General features: G+C 39.7%; 1 protein-coding gene across 1 annotated transcript in view; it reads right to left on the reverse strand.

Moving 5' to 3' along the window:
• Positions 1–14,759, reverse strand: part of sntg2 (syntrophin, gamma 2) — a 107,801-nt gene that overhangs the window by 18,101 nt on the left and 74,941 nt on the right. Inside the window, exons 13-14 of the mRNA XM_026151094.1 lie at positions 9,143–9,214; positions 8,660–8,866 (exon numbers count right to left, since the gene is read on the reverse strand). Of these exons, the coding sequence (XP_026006879.1) occupies positions 8,660–8,866; positions 9,143–9,214 (279 nt within the window). The remainder of the gene's footprint in view (positions 1–8,659; positions 8,867–9,142; positions 9,215–14,759) is intronic.

Raw genomic sequence — 14,759 nt, forward strand, 5'->3', positions numbered from 1 at the left:
CACAAAGACGCCAATGGCCAAACAATTCCAGCCGCTATAAATCCCAGAGGAATATCCTTATATCCCTCACACATTCATTTGTTAATATTTACACCCAAAGCATCTGTTATTCGCCAGAAAATTTAGTGTCAGACAATTTGTTCATTACAAACGGTGAATTTTTATGCAACCCAAAAATTTGGCACCGTGCAATTATTCGACATACGGTTGAGTATAATGCAAGTATGAGCTATTGCTGTCACTTCCTTTTACACCGGCTTTGCTGCAAAAGAAAGTGACAGTGTGCACTGGAGAGGCAACAACCAGACAACCTTCAGAAAGGGTTTAGCAGGTGGTGTCCACAGACCATTGCTCTCTGCTTATCCCTCCTGACTGATTTTTCTCTATCTTTGCTGGCGTCCTTGTCACTACTAGTAGCATGAGATGGTATCTCCTGCCCATTCAGGTTGCACAGGTAGCCCCACTCCTCCTGGATGGCAAATGCATACATGCTGTTGTAAGGGGTGTCTGCTGTGTCTCCCAGCACAGTCTAAAGCATGTGGAGGAAATGCCCCATTACACAGAAAAAGCTAGATAGAGCTATAGTAGGGCACCAACCCAGCAGCAGGACCCATATCGGCTCATTTCTGTGAAGACGAGCTCTGCCAAAGTCATTCAGAATGACCTCCAGTGTGCTTCTCATGGAGTCTGTTTCTGACTAAAATATCAGACATCCTTTAGTGGGAAATCTGCTCACAGACCAACAGCGTGCAGCTCAATCCACACTTACCAGAGAACTGGTGCCAATAAGGTGCCCTGTTCTCAAAAGTAATATTGTAAAGTTACAAAGTCCTCTGTTCCCATTTTGTTAGCATGCCACATTTGAGCCATCTGACTTACAACTATTAGAAAGTCTACATAGGACATTACACAAAGCTATGCAGCAATTGAATTTAGCTGAATTTGATTTATATAGCATCAAATCACAAGGACAGTTGCATCAAAGTGCTTTATATTGTAATGTAAAGATCCTACAGTGAAACAAACTAGAGAGAGCGGACACAAATAAAATGCTGGCATAATAAATTGAAAGGCAAAGTGCTGCGTCAAATGTTTTTGGGATCTATGTGGTCTCGCACGTGCTGACTGGATAAAAAATTAGAAGCCAATTAAACTAAATTATGAAAGTTGACATAACTGAGAAAACAGGGGAAGAGCGTCCTGGGTGACTCCTGGCTTCTTAAGCTGTCTGTGGAGTATTTATGTTTAGACCTCTTGATGGACATGAAACAGCTACAACCACAGATTTCTTAACAAAGCCCTCTCCACAAGAGCTTTCCACTTTAAACATTTTTGCTTAAGAGGCAATTTAATGGCTCATTGATGTGAAGACTAATTCTTTAGGTTCCTTGTGATAAATGCGCTGAAAGTAACAATAACATTTATGGAAAACGGAGTGCTGGCTAGTCGTTCTGTTTTAGAAGCAATTAGTTTCTTAATAAGACTAAGTGAAAATCACACTGAACTTCATCACTTTTAAATAACTTCTCACTGCTGAAGCATTAAATTGGCAGAAATGAGCAGTGCTGATTTTTTTTTTTAAACTTTTTTTTTTTAACACATAATGTGGTTGACTAACACCAGGGTGTTGATCAGAAAAAAAAAAATCTAACTTCAAAACTAAAGTGCCCTCAAAAGGTGAAAAGCATTTCATACTCTGTTTATTATTGTTTTGATTTTAAAATCAAAACAAAAATGACAGTAAAGGAGAAACTATCAACTTTTGATTTCCATGCATTTTACTATTTCACAAAATAGTGAAAGTTCGTTAAAAACAACAAGCAGATGAGTTTCTTGCAGCTAAAGCCAAAGGCATACAACACGACCAGAAACCTGACTGACAGAAACACAGCTCGTCTGAAAGCAAAAAAGACAGAATCATAACAATATATAAAGAACAGCAGTGTGGGAAGATCTGAAGGAAAAGGTACCCAGTGCTAGACTCTGAAATAAACACAGGACAGGTTGCCCATAGCGAACAACTTCAGCTGATGACAGAAAAATCCCTGGAGCTGTGAAGAAGAACTTCAAAACGACAGTCAAGGACGTCACTCTCAGTCTAGAAAGCACAGGTGTGAAAATATCACAAGATCAAGACAAAAGAACGGGCAGCAGACTCCCAGAGACGAGGCTGCAAGATGCAAATCTCTTATCAGCAAGGAGGAATCCATAGGCTGGATTGGCATTTACCAAAATGTAGCGGTAGAAAGTCAAAGTGAGGAGAAAGACGAGAAGTGGCCATGATTAAAACAGGTGTGAAACCAAGACAGGCAATGGGGTGTCACCGACTGGCCTGTGGATCGGACGTTGAACCTTAATTTCAGTATTTTTATTTATTTTTAAAAAAGTGATCTTCCTTGGTAGATTCAGTGCCAGGTAATCATATAACACCATAACTTTAGTTACTTCATAGGAAAAACAAAACTAAACTGATAACTTGCTCATCCTGTTAAAATATTCATGTTTGTCTGTCTTATGAGTTTGGGCGCTTTAACATGGGGGTCAGTGGGGACCGAGTCACTGACATCAGTGTAACACTGATGAAGAACTGGGTTGGCTTCACTTTTCTGCTTTAGAAGCAGACGTGTGAAACATGAAATGTTTAGCAAATCACGTCCCATCATGGCCCCTTACGGCTGCTCGGGTACATGGATTAGTTTGTTTCCCAGTGTTGATTCATAGCACATAATGACAGCAACAGGCTCTATTCACTTCTAGTTTACCCTGGCTGTTAATAACTCTGTCTCATTGGCTGGCCCTTGTTCTCCCTACATAACAACAATCCTAAACACAAAGCTTTTAATAGAAATAAAAACTGAAGGTTCTTGAACTGGCCATCAACGGATAAAACCCGACGGAGCACATTAGCTTCTGAAAAGACTGAGGGAAAAGAGAAACACGCTAACAATACTGAACTGAGACTTCAGGTTTATCAATGAGTTTTTAGGCTTCAGCACATTTATCACAAGAAACAAATATTAGGCTTAATTGCTTTTTATTCATTTGACCTTCATTGATTAACTTACTTTTGTTCATGTGAAAAAGGAGCCAACATTAAAAGGCTTTTTTTTTTTTCAAAAAAAAACAAAAAACAAAGACAATATATGTGCATATAAACGGTGTCACATAAAAGCTAAAAGCCCATCTCTGCTTTTCTGTGTTGTGTTTTGATCTCAGGTACAAAAGTCTGAAGCAAACATTAAATTGCACCCTCGTGCAAATTAGGATTCTTTTGAAGCTGCATTGTAATAACTAGTTAGCTACATTTATTTAATATTTAATCTGCTAATTTATGTCAATACTTCAACTGATCGTCATTTTGGGGACACTCCTTTTTGTGAAGCTGTTTAATGCTTTTTATTGTTAAAGATCGTGACTATTGAAAGGGCATTTTAACAATGGGGACTGACTCACTTTTGGAACAAGCTTGACAAAAAAGTGCAAAGTGCAAAAGTCATGAACCGCCCCTCATTTCTTTGTATTTTGCTTGGAAAATGTGAAATAGGTGTAGAAAGATGCGTGGAAATACAGAATGAGAGAAAAAAGTTTGTACAGTTCTAACCTTTCAAAGTCAATACCTTACACTGTGTTGAAGAATACAGCCCGAAACCTTTATTGTTCATATCTTGAAGTAGTCTTCAGGAACAGTTCTCTAGGCTTCTCAAAGGACATTCAAAGCTTCTCTTTGGTTACATGCTGGCTGCCTTTTGTTCCATTCTGCTTCAAAATGATCCCACACTGCTTCAGTAATGTTGAGGTCTGGACTCTGGGGGAGACAATCCATGACTTTCCACTCTGTTTTTATTTTACCCAGGCGTGATTTCACTGTGTTGGTATTAAGCTGAGAAATGAAACCTTTGGAAATTCACTGTGAAAGACAATTTTGAACCAAAAATTCCAAATCAGGATTCCTCACGGCTGTTTTTTCAGTCCACTTGTTGTGTTTGGCATACCTTTCATAGGAATGGCTTCATGACAGCAACATAATTTAACAGTAACTGAAGGGTCAGCTGTATCTCTATTTTTTTCTATTTCTTAAAAACATGACTTTTAGATACTATTCATCTACAGCAGGTAGTTTCTTTTTTCAGGTTTGCAGATTCTTCTTTTGCCCTGATTTTATCCAATTTCCCCCTTTTTTTGTAACACATGGTGAAATATGCATTTCTCTGAAAATATTGAGGTAACTTAACACACAGTGTTGATTATGGAAGTAGTATTTTAGGGGTACGGTAAGAAGATTTATTAAAAAGCAGTTGGGCCTAGAGTTTGTTTGGGTTGGGTTATATCCAGTCAGATAATGAAAACGGCACAATTTTAATATCAAAGAGCTCCCTCTCTCCATCATTGCCACACACGCAGTGTATATATATATATTTTTGGTAGGCACATGGAAATGCATTCAGGGCAACACAAACACATTATTTCCCTGCTAAATCAGCCCAAATACCAAATGCGCTCAGCCCTCACCTGAGGTAGCTGCAGCTTTCTCTGGATCTGGGTTTAGTATTCAGTGAATCCACTTTAAATATGAAGTGCGGCTCACAGTTGGCATTAGTTAGCCAGCATCAAAGAAATAACCTCCAAACATCTGCCCTCTGATGAAGCAGAGCCGACCACAAAGAGAACGACAAAACACCAGCAGGTGTTTGAAAAATCAAAAGTTGCCCCTGAAGTATTTCACTACAGAACGAGCACAAAAACACAGAGCTTCTGTGGCCTGGCGATGGCTTTAAACTCCTAAACATCAGTGTTAAATTAACATGCAGGCCAATAAAATCTACGAAAACAAAAAAAGACTGAAAATAAAGTGTCTTTCACTGGGAGGTTTGTCTGAACATTGGGAGGTGTCCAAGATGCAGCATTATATAGCGCCAGCTCAAATGCACTACAAAGAATTCGTGTGACTCATTGTCAGATCCTACACCCAAAGTATTTCTGGTTGAGCCTTTTTTTCCCCTTTTGTGTGATATCACTTTGTCTGAAAGAGTAAGGTTTGAGTTTTCCTGCTGTATGTTGTAACATTTTGTTATGTATGTTAAGGATGAAACATTTAAACTGAATGTATTTTAATTATTAATTTTAAGTTGCAGTCAAACTATTGGCAGCTGGCCTAGACAGCAAATTACAATGAGCTCTACATCCATATACTTGTAAGTTGCCAAAAAAATGAACTGATCTGTTATTATAATTAAGAAGTGTTTTACACATCTGTCAACTAGACAAGTGATTCGCTGGTTTGACAATCATCACAATAGTTTCCAAGGGTAGCTGCATAGGCAGACACCACTGTGATTAATATAAGCAGGCCTGAAATACGAGAGAAACTGCTCGTGTCAGAAAATAAATTCAAGCGTTGCTCCTAGCAAGAATTAAGGAAACATTTATTTATTATTATCAGAAGAAATCACAGTTCAAAAACCTTTAAAGCTTTTTGTCCCAGCTGTCATTTGTTCACCAAGCCCTGCGATGTGTAACGATCATGTAGCTCGTTGGACACAAACTAAAAGACCAACTTTTTCAGACTTTGATGACAATCAGCCTCCATGAGGGATTTCGGTCTATTTGATACCCTAAATCAAGGGAAAGATACGAAACTCAGTGCATGTTTGTCAAACTGAGAGGAGGAATGGGCTGGATGGAACTGTCAGGGGACCAGTTAAGCCCCATTTGCAAGCCAGACAAATTCATCTGAAGCAGGTAAGGCCGCTGGCATTTTTCTGAGCTGTAACCAGAGAATTCAAAAATGTTGTGGCATGTTAAGCCTGGTGTAGCCATACGACTGAATAATGATTCTCTCAGACCCAAATCCAATCTCTAATTTTATTTGCACTATCTGTGCCACGAAAACTCTTAACTGCTCACCGCGTCAAACCCGACACACCAAATCATGTTGGTGAAATTCTATTATTAAAATAACTGTTTGTAAATGTCTTTGTATATTTAAACAGAAACTAAAAAAAACCCAAAACTTACAAATATGACATTTTTGACAGATTTCAAGTAATGGTTATTCATAACAAAACTGGAATTAACAAAGGTTTCCTTAGTCAAAAGAAAAGACGCGCCTGTAATTGCCTGTAATTCACCAGTGGGGAGATAATGTGTTAGATTTTTATATCACAGAAAAGTACTGATTGTTTTACTGATTTAGACGTCTTCCAAATGTTCTCTTCTGCCTGCTCCCTTTAGAGGTTGCCACAGTGGATCATCTGCCTCCATCTCACCCCTATCCCTCCTGTGTCACACCAACCCTCTACCGTGTCCTCCTTCATTACAGCCATGAATCTTCTGTGGTGTACCTGGCAGGCCCATCTTTGGCATCCTTTGTCCAGTATATCCTCTATCCCTCCTCTGCATATGTCCAAACCATCTCAGCCTCTAAACTGCTCGGCCTGACCTGTCCCTCTGATGTACTCATTTCTAATCCAGTCCATTCTGGTCACATCCAATGAAAATCCTAACATCTTCAACTCGGCCTTCTCCTTCTGCTGTTAGACTCACTGCTAGGCTTCTGTCACAAATCATCCCAGAGACTTGTCTCCAACTGCTCCACCCAGCCTGCACTCTCTTCTTGACCTCTCCTGTGCACTGTCTATAGTTTCAGCTGGTTGAATACAGGTATTTAAATTCATCCAACTTTGCATGTTCACCTTTCCACCTGCCTACCTCTCATTCACACACATGTATTCTATTCCTACTCTCACTACAAATTTCATGAGTCTCATCTGTAAAAGTCCACAGAGACCGCTGTCTCGTCTCATCTGTTAACCTGTCCATCACCACTGCAAACAAAAGGGGTTCAGAGAGCTTTTCTCTAGATCTACAAAGGCACAGTGCAACTCTGTCTGATCGTCTCTATTCTTCTCCATCATCAAACATCAAGCAAACATCACAGCTGTAGTGTTCATTCTCAGCATGAAGCCCTAACGCATGTCACCGAGTGTCACTTAACCTAGCTTCAACAACTCTTCATGGCTAATCAGCCTCATCTCTTTCTAGTTACTACAGCTCTGCACATCAACCCTGTTCTTGAAAATTGGTCTCATTCTTCTACTCTTCTGGCAGTTTCTCCAAGATTGTCAAAGGAGCTTGCAAAGAAAAGCGTCTGGACTTCTTTAAGTTGCTTGAAGACGTTTCACCTCTCATCCGAGAAGTTTCTTCAGTTCTAAGGTCAAATGGTGGAGAGTCCCAGATATAAACCTAGTGGGAGTGACCCCCCACAGAGGGACAAATGGACCCCCTGATGATCCTCTAATCACCTGAGCCAAGGTGTGAAACTGGGTGTGGGTCCCAATCCGCCAGAGTTTCGGGTGTGTTCATTGTGAAACCTGGCCCCACCTTATCATGCGAATTCCTGAGGTTAGATGGCCCAGGATGTGAGTGGGCGTTAAGGCGTCTGGGAAGGGATCTCAAAACTGGATTATAGATGGCAGAGAGTTGGTGTCGTAAACCCCCGCCTCTGTTCAAAGATGGTCGCTCGCAGTGGACATAGATGGCTTCTTTCACTCCTCTTTCAAACCATCTGTCCTCTCTGTCCAAAATGTGAACATTGGCATCCTCGAAAGAGTGTCCTTTATCCTTAAGATGCAGATGGACAGCTGAGTCTTGTCCTGTGGAGGTGGCTCTTCTGTGTTGTGCCATGCGCTTGTGAAGTGGCTGTTTGGTCTCTCCAATGTAGAGGTCTGAGCATTCCTCGCTGCACTGTACAGCATACACCACATTGTTAAGTCTGTGTTTTGGCGTTTTGTCTTTCGGGTGAACCAGTTTTTGTCCAAGATTGTGTTAAACACTCGAGTTTAAAAAACACCACATCCTCTCTTCAAGACATCTTCATACCATCACAGGTATGCCACCTGGATAAACACGGCTTTCCACACTTCATTCCTTTACACAGCTACCCTCGCTTCCACCTTACTAATTCTCTGCACTCCACTAACTTAACTCCATCCATTTCTATCTCTGTCTTTAATCATCCTAACCTGCTGCACATCCTTTCCAGCTCATTGTCTCCATCTAACCAATCAACACAGATTTTTCTTCTTCTTTAAGAGGTGTTCAAAAACTCATGTATCAAATATAATATACACAGTTTTAATAAATACAGGAAGTAAATGATGAATGCAAGTCACTTCCTCAAAACAAAAGGTGCAATGACAATAACCATAGCTATATCATATAGGTGTTACAGAAGGATTTAAATGGCTTTCAAATTTTATGTTAACATTTTTGTGCTGTTCTGTTATGTTAAATGGACCAGTGCACGATTGTACAGGAATATTACACACAAATGCAATTGTGCTGTAATGTTCCTATGCAATAATACTGGTATTAAAGGATTATAAAGCTCCATTTTCAGACTGTCATGTTTGCATTTGGAAGAGTACATTTTAGTCATCATCCAAGATTATTGATGCTATTTATCTTCCTTCTGGCTCTAAAGCCCAACGGAAACACAGAGTTGTGCTGTGGTCTTAATTTCCACAAACATTCAATACTTCGCGTTCCTCCTTTGAGTTGAGAAAAAGGTGCTTTATTTTAGAGGCACTCCATTCGAACTAATATTCAAACAGAAAATACCCAAAAAGGGTCCGAGATCATTTTATATGAAAGTACTCACTTGTATTCGCTGCACTTCCAAGAAGACCGCCCTTTGGAAGGACTTCTCCCAGATAGCCAGGTCAGTGGCCAGCTCTACCCTGAAGGTGTGGCTCTGGCCGTGGCCGACCAGAATACTGAAGCACAGAGACTCCGTGTCCTGCTCAGGAGAATGCTCCAGTCCCAAGTAGAGCCTTGCCTGGAGCCAGCAGTCCTCTGCCATCCACAGCTGTAATGCAAGCTTGTAATTACTACATACTGGGGGAAAGGTACGCTGTTATTTCACTTTCTACAGCTGATGTAAGTAGAAGGAATCACTAGTATTTCTCTATATTCGCAGATTAAACAGATGAACCTTCTCTGTGTACATGCCTTGGTTAGACAGCTCCCTGAGTCACTATACGACATGCTCAAAGAGGAAAACTGACATCTTTAAAGAGAGCAAAGAAGTGATCAAAATTTGAACAGCCCTGATGCACATCACAGCATCCTTCTCATAACTTACCTTGTGAACCTTGAAAAGAACCTCATAGAGGTTATATGTTGTTTCAGCTTGTCCCCAGTCAGCAGCACTGATCTGAGAAATAAACATCAAGGAGGATGAGATGAAGAGGAAGCGTATACAAACAAGCTTTTTTGCACTTGTTAGCAGCACTTCCTCATCCACATAATAAATGCAAATGAAAGTTAGGCAGGTCACTTTGTTGCTTTCTGTGAAGCCCTGGATGACTGCCAGTGTCAGGGAGCAAAATGGATTGATCCTGCTGCACTCGGCACGGGGAGAACATTTAAATCATGAAAGTAACGCGTAGATTTCAAAGACTACAGCAAAATAAACCAGAGCCTTTAAAAACTAGGACTTCCAGGTTTTGTTTCACAAATAACAACTTTAAATAATCCCTCAGATTTAAATTGGGATTTGTAAAAAATCCAACTGAGAATATTTTTTTATGGCCACAGAAAGAAAAATTTAAAATGAAAGTGACGGCTGAATTTAGTAGACATACAGGCTTACTGCATGTCCAACGCAAGGCTGGGAGCTTTATTTGGGGTGTGCTTAAACTGAGATACAATGTTATGCACAAAGTGCGGTCATTTGATTTTTTTTGCCAAGTGGACACTATAAGCCTGATGATCAGTCATCTGAAAAGGTTACACGTATGCTAATAATATTAAATATCTGTAGTGTAGTTGATGTTTATAATCCTCTTTGGTAAGCAAAAATCCATCCTTTTTTTTCTTTATGCTATTTCAACATTAGTTTTAGAATTACCTGAAGTAAGTATTTTTGATGATTTAATATTTAACATGATTAACTAAATTTCATGACTAGTCTTAGATTTGTACTTTCATTAGGTGTTAGCATCAAGCTAACTGACCAACTCCTAGAAATCAGAGACACATATGCAAGAGTTATGTTAGGAGTTACTGTACAATTGAGTAAATAATCTTATGTAACTTAAGTTTAGCTCCTTGTTTAGTTTGGTTTGGTTTAGTTTCACAACAACAAACAATCAGCATTATCCTAGAAGGAGCTTTTATCATTTAAATTTTAAACATATTTATACGTCTGACTCCAAAGTACAGACTGGATAGAATAGTCATCCTCAAATGACTACTCTGAGGACTATTCTTGATCTTAGGAATTAACACAACTTTTTGCAAAAAATTGAAACTATATATATATATATATATATATATATATATATATATATATATATATATATATATATATATAATATTACAATTACACGGGAATAGTCAGTAGAATTGGTTATTTTTTGTTAGGTTTCAGACATCTGTGTGATGAGCATGTTGGTCAGTTGATCATTTAAAAAGCAAAAGTGAGTTGTGATTCTTACAGATATTTAATGTGGAGCTATTGGTTTTAATTGTGGTGTTCTCTTGTTTTTGAGCCTTTTTTTTTTCTTTTAATGTAGTACGTCTTTTTTGTATGAAATTTTTTCTTTTTTTTATTAAATTTCGTCACACTCCAGGAAGAGTAGGTACTGCTATTGCAGGAGCTAACGGGGATCTTAATAAACTAAACTACTGAATTCATGAAAATGTCTGCTGCATCTTCTGCAACATTCAGTTTGCTTGTGCATAAAGAAAATCCTTAATTTGTTGATTGATTTTGTTTAGGTATTTAAAATAATTTTCCAGTGTGATAGCATCTAATAAGATCAAAGAAGGATCCATTATGTCCCAGGTAAACAAAATTAGTTGTGAAACTGTTCTAAAATGGGCAGCACGGCAGCACGGTGGTTAGCACTGTTGCCACACAGCAAGAAGGTCCTGAGTTCAATTCCACCATCAGGCCGGGGTCTTTCTGTGTGGAGTTTGCATGTTCTCCCCGTATCTGCGTGGGTTCCCTCCGGGTACTCCGGCTTCCTCCCACCGTCCAAAGACATGCAGTTTGTGGGGATAGGTTAATTGGATAATCCAAATTGCCACTAGGTGTGAATCTGTGAGTGAATGTGAGTATGAATGGTTGTCTGTCCCTGTGTGTTAGCCTTGCGACAGACTGGCGACCTGTCCAGGGTGTACCCCGCCTCTCGCCCTATGACAGCTGGGATTGGCTCCAGCACCCCCCGCGACCCTGAAAAGGATAAGCGGTAGCGAATGGATGGATGGATGGACTGTTCTAAAATCGTTCCTCAGTGTATTTCCACTTATTTAATCACAATGAACAATGTCTACTGCCTCTTTGTCTTCTTTACGATAGGTTGTGTTGTACTGGTCCTATAAATAACAAAACAACAAAACATCCCATACAAAATCAGCTTTGCATGAAAAATCTAAATGACTGAATAACACGTAGCGACAGCCGTAAACATCCCTAAAGACTCCTTACTGTTCGCGCCAGGCGTCATGTCATGGACGTGGTGGTGAAATGACAGTCGTGGTGCAAAATCACACACTGTTGGTTTGGGTATATTCATTCGGCCATGTTTTATCCCATATGCGGAAAATTTTGGATTTAAAATAATAAAAATAAGGCCTTTTTTTGGTTTCCAACAGCTAACATTGTTGAAGTACTAAAGTAAATTTTCTCTTACTCTGCTGAGCTGTTACTGTTGACTTCTTTTTGACACATGATAATTGATACTAATAAAAACATACTGCTGAATATTCAAGGCCTCTCGGCCTCTGGGATATTGGCTACTACCATTTTTCAACACAAGCTAGAGGACACGTCTGGCATTTCACAGCCCACCAGCTGCATAATGTCTTTAGCTCAAGGAACCATAACTTCAGTGACTTCACAATACATCCATTAGTATTGTTCATTAAAAGTACAGCTGTTCACTTCTTTTGCTCTCATCCTGTAAACATGATTTGTTGGTCCTATGACTGGCCTATATCTTAACCAAAAAAACCCTTTTCATTTTTGTAACTGATCTGCGTTGTGTGTAGTGTACTGCAGTTCTCGCCTGCTCCCAGCCTGTAGCTTTTTCTCTTTATTTAAAAACTACGAAAAGCTACAAAAAGGTTTGGGGTTTTTTCTTCCTAAGCTCACCTTCAAAAACACCATTTCTGTGTCACAATTTTTTTTTTTAAGCCTCTGGCATACTCTTTGTAAAAGACTGTCCTGCAGCCCTTTAAAGAACAGTTTAAAAATTATACTGGCCAAAATATTATCAGCACTGACAGGTGAAGTTAATAATGCTAATGATCTCATTACATTATAACCTTCTCCTGGTAAACTTTAGGTTCTGCCATTTAATGGACATCAAATCTTCTAAAGACCAAGCAAAATCCCCCACGCTAAGAGTACGACCCAGCTGCAGAACCCGCAAACCAATATCCTAGAACTTCACAGGACACCCCCATAGGTCCTTTGTCCATGCCCTACCAGGTTAAATCTGTTTTCTTGGGAATGGGGGGGTTGTGCCAGATTAAGTTTTAATGTTGTAGCTTATGTATGTGGTTGAGTATACCAGACCAGAGGCCTCTCACCCAGTGTTACTAAAAATCTCTGATGGTTATGATTCTTTTTCCTGTAGTGATGTCTCAAGCACAATGATGCACAGGTTGCAACAAAGGGCCCATTTGATGGTATCAGCAAGTGTAGTTTAAACAAGGCCAGGCTCTTGTTCCTGCCATTTCAACAAACAGCTGGGGTGACCATCACTAATGTTAACACAAAGCATCAGTGTGCAGAGGGAATTGTAAAAATGCACTGTTCAGACAGCCGTGTAACCTGACACAGAAACAGAGCCAGTCTGGAGACTCGAGCAGAGGATGGAAGTCAAAAGGAATGCAACAGTGTGCCTACGTGAGTTGCAGAAAGCATCTGCATAGATGATGAAATGCTTAATTTCTTGCACATATGCAAATGGACAGTGGGATGTCAAGTAGCAAGGGCAAGGTTAGCAGAGCTCTTTAAGATATTCAGTACATGGAAATGCTGTCAGTGTGCTAATGAGTACAGAGAGGCAGCAATACTGGCTGTTGAGCTATGTAATATCCACATATATACAATGCTTTTGTCATCTTACTGACCCCTCAGAGAACTTTAAGCATACATTCATATAGCACTTTTATTCTATACATTTCACTCCATCAACCTCACATATGTAGCCAATTTAGAGTCACCAAATAACCTTACATGCATGTCTTCAGCGTGTGGGAGGAAGAAGCTTCTCATCTCATGGTCAGGTAATGGTCTCTCAGACCTACTTGTTGATTTAGCTGTAAATATGAAAAGTGTCTCATACAGCTGAGTACCAGTTGGCGGGAAAAGGGGAATAAAAGGAAGCTAGCAGGACTCATACTGTCCATACAGCTGGCCACTGAAGAAGGCTGCATATCAGAAGAAAGGCAACTGATATGAGTGTTCCTGCAAAATTACTGAAGTGAAATGCTGTTAGGTAGTTATTAATCCAGATGAGTGGACTGGTACTTCTTTAGCACTTTTCCTAGTTTAACAGTACTTTTTACTAGAGATGGACCGATCCGATATTACGTATCGGTATCGGTCCGATACTGACCTAAATTACTGGATCGGATATCGGAGAAAAATAAAAAATGTAATCCGATCCATTAAATATCACGAAAGCACCTCACAAAACTTGCAACACGCCGTAACTCACCTCAGAACGTTAGCAGTCGGAGCAGTATGCATCACGTGATAGAGCGGCTGTGGCATGCGGGACCTGTCGGTGGTCTGGATAGCATTTGGAGCTTCGCTAGCAACCTGGCATTTCATCTCCGACAAAGTTATCCCCGAGAGAAGTAAAGCAAGTGTGTAAGTCCATCTCTGAATGTTTGTAAAGCATTCCTGTGTTAAGCTTAACAAGCGACTGCCTCTCGCTCTCCGGCTGCTACTTCAATCGTGAAACTGATCAGCTGATCGGGTTTTCTGTCGCGAGTCCGTCTCTCTTGTTTGTTTTTGGTCCACTTTGCGCCAGAAAGAGCAAACCAGCGGCTGAACAACAGCAGCACGTTTAAGCTTGATAAGCTGTTGTTACAATTTATTTAATATTACTTTCTACACCAGGATCTTTTTCTACGTAGCTGACGCTGGTAACTGTGCAGGGGCGGATCTAGCAAAGTTTAGCCAGGGGGGCCGATAGGGCATTAACAGGGAAAAGGGGGCACAAAGACATACTTTTCTTTCTTATTCTCATTTAAAATGTCTAGCTTTTAATAAATAATTATCTGACACCCAAAGTTTTTATTTGGTGTAAAATGAATAGAAGTCAATTACTGTATATAGTGACTATAAAGTCTAATATATATATACCCTAGTAAGCTATAGTACTTTTTACTTTGGGAAGGTACCATCTGTGCAGTCTGCAATTTTGTTGAAGAAAGATGTTGAATCTATTTAATATTTCTTGAAAAATAACTGATTTCTGTGCATTTTCTTTCACACTGCATCAAATTAAGGTTGATTATGTCGATTAAGCATCATGAGGTGGCGCGTGAGGGGTGGTTCCCTATTTTTTATTTATTTATTTTTGTTGTTGCTGGGAGTTGGAACCCTGTTAGTTAGGTTGCTTAATATTTACGCTAAGTACTCTTTAAAATACCAGAATAGGGAGGATGGTGTAGGTTTAAGTTTATTAGATTGATCAGTATTGCTGAACTATGAAATATTTTTTTTGTATACA

Source organism: Astatotilapia calliptera, chromosome 19, assembly GCF_900246225.1.
Source record: "Astatotilapia calliptera chromosome 19, fAstCal1.2, whole genome shotgun sequence".
Classification (NCBI taxonomy): Eukaryota; Metazoa; Chordata; class Actinopteri; order Cichliformes; family Cichlidae; genus Astatotilapia; species Astatotilapia calliptera.